General features: G+C 40.1%; 2 protein-coding genes across 6 annotated transcripts in view; one reads left to right on the top strand and one right to left on the bottom strand.

Annotated features, from left to right (window-relative positions):
• Positions 1-2,777, bottom strand: part of DNAJC2 (DnaJ heat shock protein family (Hsp40) member C2) — a 38,680-nt gene extending 35,903 nt beyond the window's left edge. For 2 of the 5 annotated variants that reach the window (XM_042964946.1, XM_042964950.1), the window contains exon 1: positions 536-799. Coding sequence is in view for 3 of the 5 variants with exons in the window: in XM_042964943.1 (XP_042820877.1) it covers positions 536-599 (64 nt within the window). In the remaining 2 variants the exon portion in view is untranslated. Of the gene's footprint in view, positions 1-535; positions 803-2,401 lie in introns of those variants that run through there. The other 3 variants (XM_042964941.1, XM_042964943.1, XM_015538244.2) reach the window with 3 other exon arrangements.
• Positions 2,778-3,064: 287 nt separating this feature from the next.
• Positions 3,065-16,289, top strand: PSMC2 (proteasome 26S subunit, ATPase 2). Its single transcript, XM_007083930.3, has 12 exons — positions 3,065-3,228; positions 5,261-5,298; positions 5,864-5,945; positions 6,666-6,765; positions 10,509-10,640; positions 11,044-11,116; positions 11,504-11,599; positions 12,176-12,340; positions 13,863-13,950; positions 15,549-15,751; positions 15,841-15,937; positions 16,026-16,289. The coding sequence occupies exons 1-12, from the start codon at positions 3,159-3,161 to the stop codon at positions 16,181-16,183; spliced, it is 1,302 nt and encodes a 433-aa protein (XP_007083992.1). The 5' UTR covers positions 3,065-3,158; the 3' UTR covers positions 16,184-16,289.
• Positions 16,290-16,824: the final 535 nt, after the last annotated feature.

Raw genomic sequence — 16,824 nt, 5'->3', positions numbered from 1 at the left:
AATGACTCTTTCAAAGTCTGTCTACACAAATCTTAGCAGCATCACCGGCAAAGGTCTTTTCATGCTGAGGTTTTGAGTATGAGGAGCAGTCTCTAAGCTTTGACATTTAAAAATCAAAGAAGGTACTAACACAGAGAGGGAGAAAGATGTTTAACAGAGCACCAGCAGCAAGGCTTTGTACGACGCGAGGCACGTGGGAGCTCGCTGCGGGCAATCTCTTGACCTAGGCAAGGAGATGCTTACAAGAACCTTTTTAGGCTACTAGACGGTTCGGCCCCGAACTGCTCTGCCCGATCCATGAGTCAGCAGCGGCGAAAGGAGGACGAACTGTCGGGGCAGAAAGAAGACGCCCCCTCCCTTCTTCCAGTCTGGAGAAGGATTTCTTTTGCCTGGAGCAAAAAGTCACTCGTCATGGCCCACGCGTCCGGGTGCCAGGCACCAGGGACAAGAAGGGAGAGATTTCGGGGTCGCGCAGGTGGAGGGCGGAGGCAGGGGCGGCTAAGAGGGGACGAGCCGGGGTTGAGTGGGCACGTACCAGAGGTCAGAGCGTGGGTGATGGCGGTGCCCTGGCCGTCCGCAGCGCTCGGCAGGAGCAGCATGATGGCGCCGGGGCCGGCCCCGCAGGCGCAGCGGTTAGCGTCCTGGGCCGGGGGCGCTTAGCGTCCCCTCCGGCTCTACCTCTGGGTCCGAGCCTCGCGCCTTGGCTCTACGACGCCCAGGAACCGGCGCATGGAGACGACCAATAACTACTTCCGGGATGGATCTTTCGCGGTGCGGAGGCCAATTCCACCCGCACACACCGCGCCAACGTGTGCGGCAGCCTAGTTACTCTAATGACACGGATCCGGCTGGGGACCAAGACTCACAAAAGAAAGGTTCCTAGACTCCTCAGTTCCGCGGCGAAATGGATTACTTTATTCCCCTAGGTGCGATACGTGGAGCATAATTTTCTGAAGCAGTTCCTACTATGCTATTTTTATTTTTAAATCACTATTTGCCCGAGACTAACCACTAACTTCTCAAGTAGCTCTACTTATATAAATAAAAAATGAAAAGATATCTATGCATTAATATTGGGAACAATTATTGTAGTCTATATACATCTATAGAGAATTTTGTACATATACCTATAATATACTTGCACTTATATAAATAATAATGGCAGCCTGTATTTGTTGCGATATTACTCAGTAATTTACCTGCGTTGTCTCGTTTAATCCTTGTAACGTTTGGCAAAGAACACCTCCTCAGTGTTAGCTTCTACTGGAAGGCCGGCAATCTTTTTACCCTGTTCTAAAAGCATGAGGTTTTTTGTTTTTGTTTTTGTTTTTTTTTCTTCTAAGATATTACCAATTACAGAACTCTGGAACTTAATTGTTTAATGTATAATAAAATCCACTGTACGCTTATTATGATTCCTTCTTACGGTCAAAAGCAAGAACTAGCAAAAGAAAACCAGTCGATGAAGATTCACACACATCCCCTCCACACTAAGCTTCCCCCCCACCCCGCCCTCCCCCTCCCCGTCCCCAGTATCTGGAATAGGTTGCACAAAATAAAAGACTTGATGTGCTACCCTTTGGGAAAGAGCGCCGGAAGTTAGAGAATTATTCTCTATGAATTACATTTTCAGTTAAATCCATTGATTTGTCCCGTTATCTACCCCATGACAAAATTGTCACTTCACAATTGACATTTCAAAAACTAAGATAATCAACTCCCCCTAAAGCTATCCCTGACCCCTTGCTTAAAAAATATATATATATACTTTTTTTTTTTTGAGAGAGAGCAGGGGAGGGGTAGAGAGAGAGAGGGACGCAAAGGATCCAAAGCAGACTCTGGGCTAGAGCCCTGACAGGAGAGAGCCCACCTGATACAGGGCTCAAAATCACAAACTGTGAGATGATGACTTCAGCCCAGGTGGGTTGCTTCACCAACTAAGCCACCCAGGTTTCCCAACCCCTTTCTTTATTAATGCAACCACTTGTTAAAACAGGCTCTAAGACTCAAAGTAACCTGACTCCACTTTCTTAATTTTATTCTCACACCTGCCTCATCCATTCTCCGCCCCGCCCCCCCCCACCCCATCTGGTCTTACAATGACCTATTTTTAAAATGGGGCTGTTTTCTGGGGCACCTGGGTGGCTCAACCGGTTAAGCCTCGGACTTCGAGCTCGGGTAATGATTTCATGGTTTGTGAGTTTGAGCCACTTATCAGACTCTGTGTTGACAGCTCAGAGCCTGGAGCCTGCTTCAGACTCTCTCTCTCTCTCTCTCTCTGTCTCTCTGCCCCTCACCCGCTCACACTCTCTCTCTTAAAAATAAAGGTTGAAAAAATAAAATGGGGTTGTTTTCTTGTTGATTGGTAGTTCTTCATATACTCAGGATATTAATCCCTTACCAGATATATGACGTGCAAATACTTTCCCCATCCAGTAGGTTGTCTCTCCACTATGCACTGAGTCCTTTAACGCAAAGACGGGTCCGACTTTTCATTTCCAAATTCTACAGTTATTTATCAATTCCTGTTTACCTCCTAAACGAATTTATTTCAAAACCTGCTCTTTTCCCGGACTTTCCTGTATCTGAGGCACCACTCTTCTTTGGCAGGAGGCTCAAAAATTGAAACTCTTCACCTCCTCATCCCACGCTAACATCAAATTAAGGAACAACTTCCATATCTCTTCACTGTATTCGTAGATCTAGCCACTACTTAATGCGTATCTAATATGCCAGATACTTTGAAAACACTAGTTGTTTAAAGCCTCCACAATGCTGCGAGGCAAAGGAAAAATTAAAGCAGAGAGAGTAACGAAGTTACCCAAGAGTGAACAGTAAATGAATGACTAAATCAGGATTTAAAGTCAGGACTGAGCCACGGTTGGTCTTAAAAGGCCGTCGCTCAGGGAATCTCCCCATGGTGAGGGGCCAGGGACCACCCGTGTTCCCCTCCCACAGGGAATTCTTCCTGGACCACGGAACCGGGAGCAGGACACGAGCCCGCCTCCCCCAGGGCTCCCTTCCGGTTCTCGTGCGCAGAGTAAAAGGATCCGTAGAGCTCAGCTTACTTCCGGTGAGGAAAGGAAAGAGCGGCACCACCGGAAGCGAGAGAGGTGCTGTGTAATCACCTAAGAGCTGAGGCCTTTGGAGCTCCTAAAATGCCGGATTACCTCGGTGCCGATCAGCGGAAAACCAAAGAGGATGAGAAGGACGACAAGCCCATCCGAGGTCAGTTGACATAGGCAGGAGCTCCGGGCCGGAGCAGGGCCAGGCTTGGCCCCGGAGGAGAGGCTGGAGTCCCGCTCGCCACTCGGCCCTGTGTCCCTTTTGTGCCCCCGATGATTTCGTCGGGGGCGGCAGCCGGCTTACCCTGGCTGCCTCTTCTGTGTCCCTCATGCTACTCCAAGTTCTGTATTCATCTCTCGCTGATCGACATTTTTATTCATGTTCAGCTCAGGTCCTGATGAAGTTACTCACCCTGCTTGGTCTTGCAGGCCTTGAAAAGTTTCCCTGCCTGGTGGTGCTTGGTCACCTGTATCCTCTTTCTGCCCCTCCTCCCCCTCAAGTGGGATGGCTTGGTGCTGTCACTGTGTAGTCAGGATCCTGAGAAGTAATTTTCCTTAAAAAAAAAAAAAACAAAAAAACATTTCTTTGACTACGTAATTTATTCATGTGATTCAAAACACTAAATGCATAAAAAAAGACACATTGAGGGGCGCCTGGGTGGCTCGGTCGGTTGGGCGTCCGACTTCGGCTCAGGTCATGATCTCACAGTCGGTGAGTTCAAGCCCCGCGTCGGGCTCTGTGCTGACAGCTCAGAGCCTGGAGCCTGTTTCAGATTCTGTGTCTCCCTCTCTCTCTGCCCCTCCCCTGTTCATGCTCTGTCTCTCTCTGTCTCAAAAAAAAAAAAAAGACACATTGAAAAAGTGGTCCTTGGCCCCAGGCGTGCATGCATGATCCACCGAGGCAACTAGTGTTGCCATTTTGCGTTATCTTTCTAGACATTTTCTGTGCATATCAAGGGTTTGTTCTTTACATAAAATGTAGCGAATTGTATATATACATTTTCGGATTTTAATGTGTCTTAGGGATAAGTTCATATCGTTATATGTAAGGAGTCAGTGCTGTCTGCCTGTCTGCATCTGCATAGTATCCCACTTTTTTGGGTGAGTAGTAATACATATAATTAATCCTTAGTGATGCACATGTAGGTGTCTTTCAATCTGGTGGCCATTCTAGAGCAGTGAATAACCTTGTTCGTGTACCTTATCACAGACACAAACACAAGCGGGAGGGTGAATGTTGGAAGTGGAGTTGTAATTTTGAAAATGTGAAATTACTCTCTGTAGAGAACACCGCCACTTGGCACTTCTCACAGTGCAGGTGATACTCACACGGAGCTCACAGGATTTCTTCCCCTTTTAGTTCCATCTTTATGCTCTTTTCTTCTTTTGTTCCTGACAGGCTACTTAAAAAATCTTCTTGCAGTGTTTTTGTTGTTGTTGTTGTTTTTCCCTTTTTCTCTCTTCCCTTCCTAAACAACTTCAACCTCTCCTAGCACTTTTTTTTCTTCTTTTCCACCTCCCCCCCACCAAAGAGATTTTCTCTTTACTTTCATCCCACACTCTACTGTTTGCCTTGAAAGTGTTTTAGGATACTGCAGACCTCAGAGCTACTCAGGCACCTGGTGGAAAACTGAGTCACAGAGGTTTAATATCTCATCTGTGCATTTCTCTGGGTATGCCATCATTCTGTAAATGTATTACTAGATTTATTCCTTGCATATAATTATGATGAACGTGTATAGAGTTTTAGGTGCTTCTTCATCCATATCTTATCTGACCTTTAAAGCAACATTGTGAGGGTAAAATTATGGTTATCTCTGTTTCTCAAAGATGACAAAACTGATGCTTAAAGTGGGTTTTCCAACATTACCTGGCAATTGCATGACGTTGCAATTGCACTCAGGTTGCTAGCACCCAGGTCGTTTTGATTCTCAAACTCTGTTCTTTGGGCTTCCTGTTTTTGTGTCACATCCCTTTGAGACTCTTCAGCAGCTGTGTTATATACTTTGTAAAATTCTGCCTTCACCCAATTAGTTAAAAGTTCCTGGAGTCCAGGAACTTGTTGTTGGTTGTATTTATATCATTACAACTTTGCATAGTTTTTCTCACTCAGTTACTGAATGTAAATTGAACAGAAGAGAATTGTTAGCTCTACTTTCCTCTTTTTGAATCTCATGTATTCTCTCTTATTTTAGCTCTGGATGAGGGGGATATTGCTTTGCTGAAAACTTACGTAAGTCGTTTTCAATGTCTACCAAGTATAGATGTTTTATATTGAAAGAACTATTGTTGGTAGTAGCCTCCCAAAATATTTAGAAGAGAACGTCTGGCAGTGTATAGTAATCCTCACTGAAAAAAGTTACATACCACAGTTTCTCTCCAGATTAGATCAGAGAGCAAATATTTAGCATGTCAAAGCGCATACATTTTTTATACTATTTGTAATTAAGTGTGGTGCTATATTGAAAGATATTTGAAATAACTTAGACAAATGTTTACTATATTTAAAATGTATGTACCTGAATTAGATCTGAAATAGAAAGTTTCAATGTTTAGGGCTTGTAGTTGGGTTAATTTCAAGCATGATTTTCATTTGTTACCTTGCATAATAGTGCATTGTGTCTTTGGGCAAAAATATTAGTTTGGGAATACTTCTGAAAATGATATACTCTATTTCCACGTCACAAGCATTGGGACAATAATAGCTATTGAGATTGTAACTGTTAAAAGTTTCTGTCTGCAGTTTCATAAATTGTTGATGTCTTGATATTCTAATTACAGTGATTTTTATCTCCTAGGGTCAGAGCACTTACTCTAGGCAGATAAAGCAGGTTGAAGATGACATTCAACAACTTCTCAAGAAGATCAATGAGCTTACTGGTGTGTATTTCATTATTCTTGTCTCTTATCTTTAAATGTAATGTGTTAATTACATCTAAGGAGTTTAAATACAGATGTTATTCCTTCGTGAATTATAGACAAAAAAAATTACTATCCTTCCTGTCTGTTAAGAAATTGGATCTCCTTTAGTAATCTTTCACTACCTTTTACAACCAAATATAATGCTTAAGCAGTTAAGCAACAACATCATCCTTTAAGCAAGTAATGTTTCTATTGGTCAGAGACAAGTTCAGTAAACTCTAATAAACAAGTAAAAATTTTTTAGCGAATAAAAATGTGGTCTCACATGGTATTGCTTAAGTAAGTGGGCTATTGCCCAGTAGTTGGAAACTTTTCTGCTCATGAGTTGGAAACTTGAGTGGTGAAGTTTCATAGTATTTGTCAAATATGGTGTTGGATTTTGGCTTGTGACTACTTTAGGGCAGTGTTTTTCAACTGGGGTGATTTTGCCCCAGCATCCCCTTCCCCCAGGACATTTGGCAGTGACTGGAGATACTCTTGATTCTCGTGACTTGAAGGGGAGGTGGTGCTGGTGGCATCCAGTGGCTAGAGGCCAGGGATGCTGCCGACTGTAACACACAGGACACTCCCCACTGCCACGTATTCAGTCCAAAACGTCATTGGTGCTGAGGCTTCGGAAGCTTGCTTCAAGGTGATGCATAACATTTCAGTGAACCTTTGTTATCCTTCTTTATGTAGGTATCAAAGAATCTGATACTGGCCTGGCCCCACCAGCACTCTGGGATTTGGCTGCAGATAAGCAAACACTGCAGAGTGAACAGCCTTTGCAGGTTGCGAGGTATGCATAGCACTCCTTGAAAATTTATTCTTATCTGTATGCTCAAGCACTTTTTAGAATCTGGGGTATAATGCAATAGTTCATAAAAGTTTTTTATTCCACATTCTGCATAAATAAAGCTTTCTCCAGAAGTATCTGGGATTAAATTTTATGCCTTCAATAATTATTCAAGAAGTAGGTAAAGACATAATCATATAAAAATTCAAATGATACAGAAAGAGCAGATGAAGACATGAGAACCTTCCTTCCCATCTTCACTGTCCCACTGCCCCTTCTTCAGCTACAACTGAAAATAGTTTGGTCCTCTTAGTCGTCCTATGTCTTCATGTATATATTTTATTTGCATGCAAAGAAACATATCCTGATTTTTTTTTTTTTCTAGTACCTCTATTTCTGGTTTCTCTTGGTTTCTAAAAATTATGTAATATTCTGTAGATGTTGGTCTGTTTACAATTTCTGTGATTCTTCATGGTGCTACATTGAATGTTCATGTTAAATATTTCTCTGTGTGTGCATTTATTTCTTAGTATAGCTTATTAGCAGTGGAATTATGAGGTCAAAGGGATTTACAGTTTTGAAAATCTGGAAAAAGGTGATTTGACCAGTTCATACTCCTTAACATGAGGTTTTGAGGCAAATGCCTGTTTGCCTGATCAATATAAGATATGTGATCATCAATTTTTACACTTTTGCCATGTGGGGGAAAAAATCTCATCTTAATTTGCATTGTGCTGATTACTGGTGTGATAGCTGCTTCTTATACTTATTAGACATTTGTATTTTTCTGTCCATTCATATTTTGTTCTATTGGTTTGTTTCTTGTGAATTTTTAGGAGCACTTTACATATTGTACGTATTTATCTTTTCTTTAATATGCTACAAATATTTTTTTCCCATTCTGTCGCTTGACTTTTAACTTGTTGCTACTTTTTGTTGTACTAATGTTTAAAGTTTTTAGGAGGCAAATAAAATATGTAAACATTTTCATTATACCTTTTGGGTTTGAATGTTGCTCAAGAAGCCTTAGCCCAATTCAAGATTGTATTCTTTTGTGTTTTATTCTAATCATTGGAAATTTTATTTTCATTTTATCTCTTTACTATGGTAAAGGTTATTTTTCCTTTCCTCTTTTCCTTTATCCCTTACTCCCTTTTTCTGTCTTTCCCATTTATTTTGGTTTATTTTTCAGTTCTATCATGGTTTTAAGGAGTTAAATAATTCTGTAACAATAGTTGTCTTTCCCAATTCCTCTTCCCTAGAGACACCTATTTTCAAAATTTTTAGCTGGTTATTTTGATTTCTACCTTCATGATTCTTATGGACAATGCAAAATCTTGTGTATTGTAGATTACATCTTGATTATTTTTTTTAGCTTTAGATATCATCTCTTGGCCTGAGGATTTCATTTTGTTTCCTCTGTCATCATCCCAATAGGATAGGATACTTTTCCTATCCTACATCCTTAATTACATTAAAAATTTGGTTAGATCAGTATTCATTGATTTCACAACTGTGGCTAAGTAGTGCTATTTATAAAGAGGCAAGTAGTAAATAAACTGATCGCTTTTTCTTTCTTGTACCAGTTTTTATTTTTCTTGTCATAACCATCTCGTTTTCTTATTTGCCTGGTTTTCTATGTATATAAATACTCAACTAAATTGGTCTTCAGATTTGTTAAGTCCATCAGGTTTTTTTCTCACATATGCCTCGGGTGTGTCCTCTGCACCAGGATTCTCTCTGGTCCGTTTTCCTGAAGAAGTCTTTCCCAGCACTTGCCAACCTGCTTCAGTGCACTACTGGTGGCCCTTTCCACCTACGAAATCACAACCATCCTGTGACCTCTTTCCCTGCAGGTTCCCTTTGCCTCTCTCCTGTTGTTTATGTACCATGAGTTTGTCTTTTTGGTTTACTTACACCCGCATTAGGTGGGCTCTGTTCTCTGGTAGCTTCCTGAAAGAGGTCAGTTGGGATGTCATATTTGTTGTTTTTTTTTTTTCTTTTTTTTTTCCTTCTTTTTTTTTTTTTTTCCCTTTCCCCCCCCCCCCTTTTTTTTTTTTCTTTTCTTTTTTTGGGATGTCATATTTGGAGACTACGTATGTCTGAAAAGGTCTTGGCTGATATAAAGTTCCTTCTTCAGAATTTTGAAGGCAGCATTCCATTGTCCTCCAGCTCCTGGTATTGTTGGTCTGAAGCTGTTCTGATTCCCAGTCCCGTACATGTGACCTGTTTTTCATCTGAAAGTCATAGGGTCTCCTTGTTCTCGTGGTTCTGAACTTTCATGACTACGTGCCTCAGTACTGATCCATTTCATCCACGGTGCTGGGCTCTCCTGCCCTTCACGGTGGTGGTTTTTCTTGAAACTATTGCTTACTGATTTCCCATGTTCTTGGTCCTCTGTTCCAGACTTCAGACTTCTATTCTTTGGAAATTGGGCCTCCTGGATATCTCCACTAATATGCTAATCTTTCTCTCCTGCGTTTTTTTTGTTTTTTTTTTTTATTTGTTTGTTTTTGGTCTTTTTGGTCTACTTTTGTGAGATTTTCTTAACTTTATCTTTGAGTCTTTTTTTTTTTTTTTTTTTTTTTTTTTTTTTTGAGAAAGAGGGAGAGAGAGAGCACCTGCCTGTGTAAGGGAAAAGGGAGAGAGAATCTCAAGCAGGCTCCGTGTACAGTGCAGAGCCTGATACCGGTCTCGATCTCACAACTCTGAGATCATGACCTGAGCTGAAATCAAGAGTCAGACTCTCAACCAACTGAGCCACCCAGGCGCCCTAGACTACTTGCTATTATTATGTACATGGTATTACAGATTTGCCTTCACCATGTCACACAGAAAAAGAAATTAAAATACATTTAAGTTAAAAATAGCAACAATGATAAAAATGGATTTGAAGTATAAACTCAGGAAAGAATGAAAACACATTACTTAACTTGATGTAAAATGACTGTCTTTCCAATGGGAAAATAAAATGGAGAGTAACTTAAGATATAGAAGAGTATTACAAATAAACAAACATAGTTAAGAAAATCAAATTAGTGAACTTATTGGGGCACCTGGGTGGCTCAGTGGGTTAAGCGTCCGACTTCGGCTCAGGTCATGATCAGGTGATTTGTGAGTTCGGGCCCCGCAGTGGGCTCTGCACTGGTGGTGCAGAGCCTGCTTGAGATTCTTTCTTTCTATTCCTTCCCCACTTGCTCTCTCTCTCTTCTTTCTCTCTCTCACAAAATAAATAAATAGACTTTAAAAAAAATTAGAGAACTTAAAAAAAAAAAACTGTTTTAATTAAATTTTATTTTTGAGAGAGAAAGATAGAGCGTGAGCAGGGGCGGGGCAGAGAGAGAAAGGAAGACACAGAATCTGAAGCAGGCTCCAGGCTCCGAGCTGTCAGCACAGAGCCCGATGCAGGGCCCGAACTCACAAACTGAGATCATGACCTGAGCCGAAGTTGGATGCTTAATCGACTGATCCACCTAGGCGCCCATAGAGAACTTCTTAATGTTGAAATATTTGGGTTTACTTTTCTAGGGCAGTGTATCTTTTGAAAATTTTCCAGTTTAGCTAAAGTGGAGTGGACCCTTGGGGTTGTGCATACTCCATAGAAAAAGATCTTTAATAGTGGCCTGATTTCTGCAGTTCTCATTTACACCTGCTCATCAGTTTACTGCTTGCCCAGGACAGAATCCAGTTACTTGAATTCATTATTAGTGGTTTAGGTTCTTTAATCAAGCCTTTTGCTCTGTTAGGTGTACAAAGATCATCAATGCTGATTCGGAGGACCCAAAGTACATTATCAACGTGAAGCAGTTTGCCAAGTTTGTGGTGGACCTTAGTGATCAGGTGGCACCTACTGACATTGAAGAAGGGATGAGAGTTGGGTAAGATTCTACTTATACTCTGCTTTCGTTAAAGATACCATGTCACATTCACATCCTTGGCTTTCTTTTGAATGAATGGGCTGGGTGCCACGGAATACAGGGATACTGTGCAGTAGAGTACTACAGTTGGACATCCTTTCTTCTGCATCAGCTTCCTGACCTCCCACCCACCTCCTTTCTCCCACCCCCACTGGGGCTTTTTGTGAATGGCTTTAAATGTCATACTCAAAGAAGTGCAGGATTTTAGAGTTGAGTTTACCAGTCTGTTGAAAGTAACATGGTGTAAGGAGAGGAAGAACTTGCTCTAGGATAGTTAGGATTAAGGAAGTTATATACGATACATGTAATTAACTTAGTAAATTTTTTGAATGTATTGAGTGAGGATATTTTTTTATCTCTTTAGTGTGGACAGAAATAAGTATCAAATTCACATTCCGCTGCCTCCCAAGATTGACCCAACAGTTACCATGATGCAGGTAAGAAAATGCGGGAGGGAAGAGGAATGACATGACTTTGAATACAGTTGCATCCATCTCAAAGGCTGACTAGAAATATTGACTAGAAACCTGTCAATATGTGGGCATATACTGAAGAGCTGCGAAAATGTTTTAAGCAGTTTTTCAGATGAGAAAGTCTTTATCAGTCTTTCTTTTTCTGGTTTGTCTCTTTTACTGGTTATCATAGCAAGTAATAACAGCAAGTGGTTCTAGGACACTGGACAATGTATTCCATTTTTGTTAAAATTCTTACTTGTTAGGAGTCTGATTTTCCTTTTAGGGTATTTGGTCTGCTCTACTGGATAGAACATTTGAACTAGTATTCAAAAGCCTGTGGCTTTTTACGTTCTACATTTTCATCCTTAGGTGGAGGAAAAACCTGATGTCACATACAGTGACGTGGGTGGCTGTAAAGAACAGATTGAGAAACTTCGAGAAGTAGTTGAAACCCCATTACTTCATGTAAGTGGCTGAGTCTGTGCACTTAAATTGCCTGTCATTAGATAGCTTTAAAAATTTTATATTTTCCTTAGTGAAGGGGTAGAAGATAGAGGAGTGGTGAATTAGTATGTCCCAGGAGAGAAAGCAAATCAAGTGGTCAGGCCTACTCTAAGCAGAAAGATCTGCTATTTTGAGTGACAGGAGTTTGAGGTGTAACCTTTAGCAAGATGTTAAATATAAGTTATTGTAGAAGGAACCATGTGTTTTAATGATACCAAGAGGAAATTGAATCAAATTAAGCTGAGGAGGATAATGGAAAACTAGAATATTAAATACCATAATTCTTTTGTTTTTTAAAACAGTACTTTTTTTTAAATTAGAGGGAAAAATGTATTGTTAAGGAGAAATACCTTTAAAAGCTGTTCAGCATTATGTATTGATATGAGTCTAGTTTAGATCTTATGTCTTAGAATAAGTAAAATTCTTATTAAGTATATTGATTATGGAGTCAATAATTTTGATTTAAATATGATATAGAAGTAGTTTTGTTTTTATCATACCTAAGTAATAAATGTAAAAATCCTGTCTCCCTCACAGCCGGAGAGGTTTGTTAACCTTGGCATTGAGCCTCCCAAGGGTGTGCTGCTCTTTGGCCCACCGGGTACAGGCAAGACACTCTGTGCTCGGGCAGTTGCTAACAGGACAGATGCTTGCTTCATTCGAGTTATTGGATCTGAACTTGTACAGAAGTACGTTGGTGAGGTAAAGTAAATTGATCAAAACATATGTAGCCCCATGAAAGATTTATAATGTGGAATAGCAGTTCTGATGAAGTTTTGGGGTGATGGGGTTCGTGGGGTCCAGAGCTGACGACCAAGAAAGAATTCTTGAAGACATCTTTGGTGCAGAAAGGTGGGGACAAGACCTGTGGGCAGGAAGAGCTGCACTGGGGTTGTGATGGGTAACTCATTATATACCCTCAGGTTGGGGCGGTCAGGGATAGAGTAAGTCTCTGGCATTTTGGAAATAAGGTTTCCAAGACCATGAGAGGTTAGCTGTTGTTAGGGAAACACCATTTATTACTGTTTAATAAAACCTCAGTCATGAGACCCTTCAAATGTATATCGGGGGGCCATAAGCTTGAAGTATGATTGCCATTATTTATCTTGGGGCAGTTGAGATAAAGGAAGTAGACTTACAGGATCCTTGAGGTTGGGATATTGTTAAGCCAAGATTCACTTTTGCTCCTAGCAAAGTACATCTAGGCAGCTGAGCTCCTAGAGGGAGGTCACTCTGCTGGTTTCAAGGACTTGTCTATGGGCTGTAGGCAGTAAGGGAATTTAATTTTTCATTTGCTTTCGTTTCCCACATTACCATGGCAAGCACTTAAACCCTTTTCCTTTGTTCTTGGGTAGCGAGGAGTGTCCGAGGGTTACTACACATAGTCCACCGGGAGGTGGGGGTTGCTGTTAGCCTATACTTTGCCCTCAGCTTGCCCCGCACTCCCTCATCAATTCCACATTGAAGGACTGAGACTTGAAATTTTTTTGATTGATGGTTTGTAATTAGTAGTTCAGAAGCCACCAGCCTTTCCTTGTGGTCACTGGAACTAAACTGCTTAAAATTTTTAATCAGTATGCTGGGACCTTTTCTACAGACTTGGTGTGTAAGACCCCAGAAACGTGGTGAATTGTGCATTTAAAAGTGTACTTTTATTTCAGAGGCAACGTTTCATATTCTACTGAGAAAGAACATAGTTGTCTGTATATGTGTGACACACACATACGTATACATGTGTATATATGTTCTCATTAGAGAGGAAGTCTAGGGCTGTACATATTGCATCTGAAGCATTAACAACTCATATACTTAGAATAAGAATTAGTAAAGGAGCTGTATTAGTTAAGGTATAATTTTATTCCTTGATCAAAACTTACAAATTAAAATTGGTGATCAGAAATGCCAAGTGATAAATCAGGTGCCATTTTTTATTTCCTCAAGTTTAACTGATTGAAATGGTGCATTTAACTGTTAATTTGATCTCTTCAAGTCTGGAAGTTATTGGCTATTTAATAGGTAAAGAATCATGAAATTAATACTGTTTTGAAGCTAATGAGATTAATATGATGGAATAGGTAACAAATTTCATTTTTTTTTTGAAAAAGCTTTTGGTAATAATAGTTGAGAACACTGTTAGGAATATTGAAAGGTTTGAAGCATAATTTCTTACTGTACTTAAAAGTTTTTTTAAACCAACTCTGAATTAAATTATTTTTCTCATTAGGGGGCTCGAATGGTTCGGGAGCTCTTTGAAATGGCCAGAACAAAAAAAGCCTGCCTTATCTTCTTTGATGAAATTGATGCTATTGGAGGTATGGGCAGTATATTAGAGTACTACTGTAGGATTGGGTTTCGTGAGTGTTTTAAAGTAATATGTGTAGAGTTCTCTTGATACGTTAATCTTTTACAAAATTTTAATTCCAGCTCTTGTATGAGCTCTGGCGTGTCGGAGCTACAGATCTAATAACCAGTAGAGATACATTATTAGGAAAAAAGAAACAGAGCATTGCTATTTCTCCAAGTCTTTATCTTTGTACTTTTCCTAATTTCATTCACATGACCCTTGTTTTCACACTTTAACAACTCTCAACTTAGGATACAGCTTCACTTAATGCGATCAGAAAGCTTTGGGGCATAATTTAATTGGTGGTGGTTTTTCATGAAGTATACCTAAAAGAATGTTCTTGTTGGCTTCGTCGATTTGATGAAATAAAATATTAGCTGTGGGATCTGGACAGGTTATTCTAACTCTGAGACTCTGTTCACTTGCCTTATAAAGGGAATGATAATTCATACCTTGTTAATTTTATGGGTGTTTGGTTTGAAGTAAGTCATAAATGAGATAGACCTTGAAAGCTACTCTTCTGGAGGCCTGAACTGTTACAATAGTCTTTGAGAGTAATCATTCTTAATAGCTGGAGGAATTGGCATATGTTTCAGTTAATGAACTTAGTGACAAAAATGACTTGAAAATATAGTTGCACCCTGTAATTGCTGTTTGGGGACTGCAGTTAGGTTACCCCGAGTCTTGTTTTTAGACAGATGAGTGTTGTTGAGTTTGGATGCTTCTGTGGTTAATGTCTTCAAGGGCCAGCCATAATGTGACCACAGTGTATCGATTTAGTGTTGTGACTCTGAAGTTTCCTTTATAGAATTTTTGGAATAAGCCTTATGATGATGTCAGGATGCTCTGAAGAGGTAGTGTCCAAAGTAGACTGTGTATCAAATAGTATTAGTGTGCAGGAAGAAAATCTAGAATTTTTCTTCATACTTTTAATCTCATTTAAAAGTTTTCCAATTTTTTTGTTTTATATAGTGTACATAATACCTTAATACAACAATATGTATTTATACAACTTAAAAAGGAAAATATATATTTGGAGGCCTTTTTTTTTTTTTTTTTTTTTGCTATGTTGGTTGAAATGAGAGATTGACAATCTAGAGTACTCTAACACATCTAAATCAGCGTGATGTAAGCTGTACAGTTCTACTGTATTATGGATGTAGCTGTATTTTTAAGGACTGTTTGGAGAAACTTAGAGTATGACAATTTCTTACATACAGTCAGACACCATTGGAGTGCTAAAGTTTGCATGGATTCTGTTGCCTTATCCAGATGTATATGGTGTTAGAAATGGAGGTGTTCTTGAGTGATTTAAAAAACAAAATTCCTCAAAGAGGACTTAAAAAATACTTGAAAGGAGCCCCTTTTAAATATCTATGAGGAGTCCTTTTCAAAGATTCACCTTCTAATTTAGTTTTCCGGTAAAGTAGGCTGTTCTTACAGAATATGCTTAAAAGTGAGACGTTCACTTGAGCTGGAGTACCTGACTTGAGATCTGTAATACATCTGGGTTACACATAGTGCTGTCCTGAGTGGACACAAAGAGCTTATTTTTCGTCTTCCCAGGGGCTCGTTTTGATGATGGTGCTGGAGGAGACAACGAAGTGCAGAGAACGATGCTGGAACTGATCAATCAACTGGACGGTTTTGATCCTCGAGGTAACATTAAAGTGCTGATGGCCACTAACAGACCTGACACTTTGGATCCAGCACTGATGAGGCCAGGGAGATTGGACAGAAAGATTGAATTTAGCTTACCTGATCTAGAGGTAAGAAAATCATTTCGTTTTAGAGAAGGGATTCTTGAAATTTCGTGATGTCTTTCCATTTTAATATTTATTAATTCCCCTATTTTTAGGGTCGGACTCATATTTTTAAGATCCACGCTCGCTCAATGAGCGTGGAAAGAGATATCAGATTTGAACTGTTAGCACGACTGTGTCCAAATAGCACTGGTAGGTGAAAAGGTCTTGCTTACTGTACTTGCCGGTCTGTGTGTTCAGGCTGCTTTAATAAGCCTGTTGTTTTCTTTTTGTTCGAAAGGTGCTGAGATTAGAAGTGTATGCACAGAAGCTGGTATGTTTGCTATCAGAGCACGGCGAAAAATTGCTACTGAGAAGGATTTCCTGGAGGCTGTAAATAAGGTCATTAAGTCTTATGCCAAATTCAGTGCTACTCCCCGCTATATGACATACAACTGACCCCTGAAGACTTTCACGAAAACACTTTTCATTGGAATCCTAACCTTATTAAATAGACTTGTTAATAACCATTAAACACGTAAAAATAAAGCATTTCAAAATGCTTTTTTCAGATGTCTTTTTTCTGTAGTACAGTGAAAGGTGATATCTGATGTCATTTGGCAGAAATGCTTATTACAGTGTCTGTTGACTGTTTTTGAAGTGCTACCATTTAAGGGTCCCATCTCCTCAAGTGCTTGCTTAGACCACGTATGTTCTTGGCATATGCTGGCCTGTGGGCTGTATGGGTGCCGATTGTATCCTCCCACGCGGTGAGGCGGGTCTCATGCATGTTGATGTAATGCCTGCAAAGCTTTCCTACCTGATTGACTTGGAGCTGGGATTGAACGTCCAGGTGTGTCGGCTCTGTCGCCTGTGTTCCTCACCTTCCTGCTCTTCTGCCCCTCATCACAATAGCCCATCTAGGCACAGGACCACATGTGTTTACATGTTGTTTTTTTCCTACCACATCAAATAAATAATACCACTTTGGCCAAACTTTTTTTAAAGTGGAAGAAGCATCTGATGTCTTAGGTTTTGCTTTGCCATTTGAGTTGATTTCAATTTCAAGTTAATCAAGAATTAGTGATTTTAATGGCCAG

This window comes from Panthera tigris, chromosome A2, assembly GCF_018350195.1.
Source record: "Panthera tigris isolate Pti1 chromosome A2, P.tigris_Pti1_mat1.1, whole genome shotgun sequence".
Taxonomy (NCBI): Eukaryota; Metazoa; Chordata; class Mammalia; order Carnivora; family Felidae; genus Panthera; species Panthera tigris.
Note: the sequence above shows the minus strand (reverse complement) of the source record. Positions and strands in the feature narration are given on the sequence as shown.

What these genes read in the sequence shown, in the direction of transcription:
- PSMC2 (XM_007083930.3), top strand. Translation starts at nt 3,159, where the DNA reads ATGCCGGATTACCTCGGTGCCGATCAGCGGAAAACCAAAGAGGATGAG. An exon ending in GAAGATCAATGAGCTTACTG is followed by an intron (nt 5,946 to 6,665) that starts GTGTGTATTTCA and finishes TTCTTTATGTAG; the next exon opens with GTATCAAAGAATCTGATACT. An exon ending in CAACAGTTACCATGATGCAG is followed by an intron (nt 11,117 to 11,503) that starts GTAAGAAAATGC and finishes TTTCATCCTTAG; the next exon opens with GTGGAGGAAAAACCTGATGT.